At 40.9% G+C, this 6,238-nt stretch overlaps 1 protein-coding gene across 1 annotated transcript in view; it reads right to left on the bottom strand.

Moving 5' to 3' along the window:
- Positions 1-463: 463 nt before the first annotated feature.
- Positions 464-6,238, bottom strand: part of LOC107113983 (neuropilin and tolloid-like protein 1) — a 53,104-nt gene continuing 47,329 nt past the window's right edge. The window contains exons 5-7 of the mRNA XM_015415398.1: positions 4,452-4,700; positions 928-1,077; positions 464-564 (exon numbers count right to left, since the gene is read on the bottom strand). Of these exons, the coding sequence (XP_015270884.1) occupies positions 464-564; positions 928-1,077; positions 4,452-4,700 (500 nt within the window). The remainder of the gene's footprint in view (positions 565-927; positions 1,078-4,451; positions 4,701-6,238) is intronic.

The raw sequence follows: 6,238 nt of genomic DNA, 5'->3' as shown, positions 1-6,238 counted from the left end.
ACACCTTCATTCAGTAATATATTTAATCAAAACTGGGGGGGGAAATAATGGCAGTATGATTCAGAAATCTTTATATGTCTGCCAGCATCTGTCTAATTTAAAGTTTGCAAAGAAGGGGTGTGTGAAAGTGACTCAGCAGATATGTAACTGACACAAAGATATCATTGGCTAGCAAAATTACACAGATCCTCTCACTAAAGGATATTAGACTAATAGGTCTGTCTGTCCAAAATGTTTTCCCCAATATCATAATGGGAACACTGGCTTGGAAAGGGTTTTGAGTCTAGTTAAACAATGTCTGTGTTTACTTGAGTATTTCAGTTTTGCCTTCATTCCATGAGGGAGATAGAAATAAACAAGGTCTTCAATTTAAGAGAGGGGTTTATATTAATTGTAATTGCAAATCACTTGACAGATTGCAGTCTTTATAGCATTGGCAACCAGCCTCGCCCACTGTACACAATTACACAGTGCTGAAGAGAAATGACAATACATTTTCTCCACGAGAACTTCCAAAGACAATGTCTAGCACCCAGTTCACCAATACCATGTAAAAATAGTGAACTAAGAAAAAAGCAAAAGTATCATGTGTTTTGAGAAAAGTATTCACATCTGATCATTGCTTTTGATACATAAGATTCCCTGCATCCAACTTTTCCCAATGGTTCACGTCCTAGAGTATTGGTATGTGTCTCAATGTTTTCAGCTCTGCCTGACCTGCCAACTAGTTCTGATTTTGTTTAGTGATGTCCGGATTTGTGCAATGATCCTAAAAACATTTAAGCACTTCACTACAGCTCCTTAACAATTAATCAGTCTATAAGCAGGTGCACACTTAATGCAAACTCTCTTTTTGTTCCCATGTTTGCAATGACAGTGGAAATACCCAGTGCAGGAAAGACATCCTGCCATAACAGGGAGCCTTACCCTCCTTCCTTTCTCTTTCTCTGTCTTTCATATCTTTGTCCCGTTTCTCCCTGTTTTTGGCTGGGCACTTCTCCACGCAGATCACAGAGAGCTCAGCATTGTATACAAAGAGATTTGCCGGGTCTCCACATCTTGTTAGAGTTGCATAAACTGCATCATTAGGGCAGAACAAGCAGTGTTCATCTGAGCTGCCTGCTGGCCCAGAAGATGTTCTCAAAAGCAGTGAGAGTCCAAGTCTGGCAGCCAGACCCTGCCGTTCTCTCATTAGGACCGGCCTACCTAGGGAGGCCATTTGCTCAGAAGCTGTGGACAAACTCCTGCCTCCTAGCTCCAAGCCCTGATGGAGCTGTTCACGCCAGTGAGAGCAAAAATTGTGACTGGGGGAGCAACATTGTGATGTTGTACTTCTGGTACACCCAGAATTGATGTTGTAACATCATACAAGGTTGCTCAACCTCCCCATTTTTGCTCCTGTTGGAGTGAACACATTACCCGGCAGCCCTAAGTCTACCACCTCAAGGATCACGCTAGACCTCTTGCCAACTAGCTGGAAGTATGTATGTGTACATTTTAAGAGTATATTTAGGGCTGAGGCAAGCACCCCCCCTTATGCCCCCACAAGCACCCTCTTCGTGTGTGTGTTGCAATCAATAACAGAGAGAGGCTTCAGTACCCCAGTGGTCACTTCCCATAAAAGAACCCTCATAGTTAGGCAATACGAATTGCACGTAATGTGTAGGTCAAACTTTTGGGAAAGAAGGAAAAACCAAGACACAGAACAAATGGCGGGATTTGGGTGGTGGTTCTGCCAGCTGCATCCCCACCTAATCCCAAACACTGCATAGTTATCATGTTCCTGCTAAACATGAAGCCTTCCTAATGACATTTTATTTACTATGTATATATTATCTGGGCCCACTCTGCCATGCTACCTGTTTTAGAGTCACCTTGCCCAGTGCCTCCCCTTGGCTATTCTGCCTATACCTTTGGTGAAAAGGATAACATCTGGGAATTTCACTCTCATTGGGTAGAGAGAAAAAATTAACAGGCCATAATGTGCTTCCCACTGAAACAAAAAAAAACCCAACTAATTGAAACAAAAGAAATTAAAGGGGAATCCACATTAAGTGCTTTTAAAATGAAAATTGGGGGGGAGGAGTCTTGCAATCTGAGGCAAGGTTCCAGTGTAGTCCCTGCTGAAATGTGTAGAGACCTGATGAATTTCATAAAAATGGGTCTTGAAGAAATTAAAGGGGAATCCACATTAAGTGCTTTTAAAATGAAAATTGGGGGGGAGGAGTCTTGCAATCTGAGGCAAGGTTCCAGTGTAGTCCCTGCTGAAATGTGTAGAGACCTGATGAATTTCATAAAAATGGGTCTTGAATCACTAAAGAAGAATATCCAGTCACAATTAAGGTCCCAATTTAACATGAGATAGTCATACCTTTAACTCATTTGCTCCAGTCACAGGCAAGTGCAAAAATATAGATAACACATCTATCTAATTTTTGCCCCTATTTTCTTCAAGGAGCCCAGTGCAGCATACAGAGTTCTCCCTTCCTGTATTTTATCCTCCCAATGACCCTGTGAAGAAGGTTAGACTGAGATAAAATGAGTTGGATTCTGAGCATCTGCTCCACCACTCTTATTGCCTCCCAAGGTTACTTGACATATTATGAGAAACTCTTCTGCCAACAAAAGAACCTTTTGCATTGGGAAAGGCCTCCTAGGTTGGAGGAAGGTAGTGCCACCACTGACAAGTCCAAGGCTGCGGTCACACACAATAAATAATCCACTTTCCATCCACTTTCAATGCACATTCCAACTGGATTTTTACTGTGTGAACTGGCAAAATCCAATTCGAAAGTGCATTGAAAGTGGATTATTTAGTGTGTGCGACAGCAGCTCAAGATCATCAAAATGAGCTTTCAATTTGGGTGAGTGAGGATTTGAATCCAGGTTATCTCACTTGAAGCCCAACATTTTAACCACAACACTACACTATTTCTCTGAATACGGAACTTACATACAGTAGAAATAAGTCTAGGTGAAATAACATGACTTACACAATGAATTATATGTTTTATAATCCCACAGATACTTAAAGGGAAGAAATTACCGGTGAATTGACAAGAGGGCATAAATTATCTCAGCCCCACTTCTCAAATCAAGTAATCATAGAGACAAGTTTTTTTCCTTCCATACAACCCTAAGCTTACTGAATTCCACCAAAGCCTTTGACTGCAGTCACTAATTAACAGAAACTTTCCCTCCCTAAAATTATAATCAGAAAAGAAATATTTCATTACAAAAATGACTACAGATCTCCATTTTACCATCATAAATTAAACCAGACAACTTGACAAATGACTTAATTGGACCACTACAATTAAGATTAGGAAAACCTTTCATGGAAAAGCTTTATTGAATGCATGCTAGGATTTGAATCCAGGTTATCTCACTTGAAGCCCAACATTTTAACCACAACGCTACACTATTTCTCTGAATAGATCTCAGCAAAACAACTCTCACTTTGTTCTGACAGATTCTGCACTTTACAAGTGTTCTGTCTAAGTTGAGTTAGTGTGAGCTAGCTCACAGTTTGTTAACCTCCGGCTCACATATTTTTGTCTTAGTTCAGGAAAGATGGTTCCAGAGCAAACTAATTTATGCCATAGCCAAATCACCCGCTCACAACTTTAATGCCAGTAGCTCATGAAGTAGAATTTTTGCTCACAAGACTCCACAGTTTAGAGGAAGTATTGCAAGTGACAGTGTTCAAAAGCAAGAGAAATGGCTAAGGAAAATCAAGAACATTTTTATAGATAGTATATAAAAGTTATTTATAGTTATTGATATTAAATTGATAGTACATAAAAGATAGATGAGAGATGAGAGAGAGAGAGGCAGGCAGGCAGGCAAGGGCAGAGACAGAGACAGAGAGATAGATAACATATTTCCACTTTTCCAGGATCAGATGTATCAGTGCACTTACTCCGGTATAAGAGATCAACTGCATGAAACCATTACGTGAATTCCGGTGGCTCATTGATGATACCCATTCACATAGTGGCCAAACTTATTATGTATGTTATTCACACTGAAAAGTGCTACTTGCGCACAACGGATATACTATTGTGGAGAGAATCAGCATGTGGAAAAAGCTTCAGACACCTGGACTATTGTGTGATAGTAATGTTCACTGCATGAGAAATACATTCTCCAACACATTCATCGCTAACCAAGGCAAATGATTACAGTAATTTAAAAAGCCATTATAAGCCACTCTCCATAGCAATAAACCCAGATGTTAGATGGAGAAATGCACTATAGAAAACAGCACACATTAAATTCTGTGAGAAGGGGCTAATGCATTCTGTGGGAGAAAAGTATACATTTTACTATTTCTATGGCCTCTTAATCTCTTTTAAATTGCAGAGTTATAAATTTAAAACATTTCTCCCATGCCATTATTATATAGTATCACCAAATCCAAACTCCAAGTTAGAACAGCTTGTACTTACCAGGCGTGAAATTGTATCGTGCAGAAAATCCCAGAGATTCAAGTTCACCATCAGCAAAAAATTTAATCCACAGGAATCTGCCACTGGATTTTATTTTCGGTGGATTTTGTTCTCCACAGAAACGACCAATGATGGGGGAAAAGCCAAAAGGTCCATCCCGCACTTCGATATGATCAAATTTACACTCCCAAGAAGGCTCTATAGAATATTTTTCATCGAAATGTAATTCAATACATTGTCTTGGGGCAGCTGGAGATTAAAATAAAACCATTAGTCACTTTTCAGCTCTAAATTTATTTTCTTTCAAATGCAGCGTTCATTTCCCAATTATCCTACACAGCATTTTGGATTTTCCAGAAGTGGTTAAATTTGCACTTCACATTATTTCATTTCCTATCTGTTGTTTTTTCCTAGGAAAAAATATTTCCACTCTCTAAAATCCAATATCTTGTTTTGGGACAAGTAGTCGTCACCACTGACCATCTCTAGAGCTGGTCTATAGCCAGAATGCAATGAACAGCTCATGTAGCCAAATCCATGGGCATGCTAAATACTTTCCTGTGGGTACCGGTTTATATAACTAGGGATGGACATAAAGCAGCCCATGAACTAAAGTTTGTCATGAATTATGGCTGGTTTGTGTTTCACAAAGTGATGTTCATGGAAGGGTGCCCAGCATGAAAATTTCACAAACTTTGGTGATGTTTGTGGTGGTTCATAGTGGTTTGTGAATCATTACATTTTTCCAGACAGACTGTCTCTGTTCAATTAAACCTTTTACAAAACTCCAAGGCAACAAGGGTGGGATTCTCCAGCCTTGGAAACACCAATAGGAGCCCTCCAAAGCTTAACAGGCACTGCTGGCTGCCAATAACATGGTTCCTATTCTGCTCTATGAGATCAGAAAGCTATATATACACTCTCAGTCCTGCATCCTGTTTTCTTTTGGCAGTTCACAGTTATAGAGAGAGGTAGGAAACTTCTTCAAAGCAAACTAACAGAGCACATTCCCTTGTGATTAGAAACTCTTCTCCCCTGCTGGAGTTTTGGTGTTAGGTGGACTCAGGGCACTGGGCCACAGTGTCACTCTGCTCATCCCAAGCAGAAGGCCTGCTGAGGTTTGGGGGTCTTTGGTGGAGTCAGGGTTCTGAGCCACCCATCTCTTTCCTCATGCCAAGCAGAAGGCCTTAGCCAATGGGTTCCTTGGTTGAGGACCCACATTTTATATCCTTCCAACCCTTCTGATTGTGAGACAACTCCTCTGTGTCATGAGGAAGAAAGTGGGTGCACAGGGTGCTTGTCATGGAGGGAAGACATCCTCCCCCCCCCAGACACACACATATCAAAGGACTACTGTCTCTAGCTTGTACAGGATCCATTCTATATGCTCCTGAACCTGGCATTTCCCCAGAAAGTACTTTCCTAGGGGTACCTTATTTGGGGAATTGTAACTTGACCCCCATAAATATAATATTCACCAAACTTGGAAGGCCAGTAGAGGAGAGTCAGTAGGAGATCCCCTGCAAGTTTGGTGCCTCTACAACACCGAGGAGGCATTCTACCCCATCACAAACCAAACCAGTTTGTCTAGCATCAAAAAGTTTGCGATGGTCCATGGTTCATGAATCATTCACACCACAAACTGAAATGCATTTTCCCACTTCGTGCCCATCCCTATTTATAACTGGCTCATCTGCAGGGTTTCCTGACTATGGGTAGTGACTTTTGAGGAAACAGCATGGTGGTGGTTGCTGCTATATAGAAAGTGGTTGTCAGAATCCCTGGCT

The sequence above is a fragment of the Gekko japonicus genome, unplaced genomic scaffold (assembly GCF_001447785.1).
Source record: "Gekko japonicus isolate JY-2015 unplaced genomic scaffold, Gekko_japonicus_V1.1 scaffold1124, whole genome shotgun sequence".
In the NCBI taxonomy this organism is placed as follows: domain Eukaryota; kingdom Metazoa; phylum Chordata; class Lepidosauria; order Squamata; family Gekkonidae; genus Gekko; species Gekko japonicus.
This window is presented reverse-complemented; position numbering and strand designations above follow the sequence as displayed.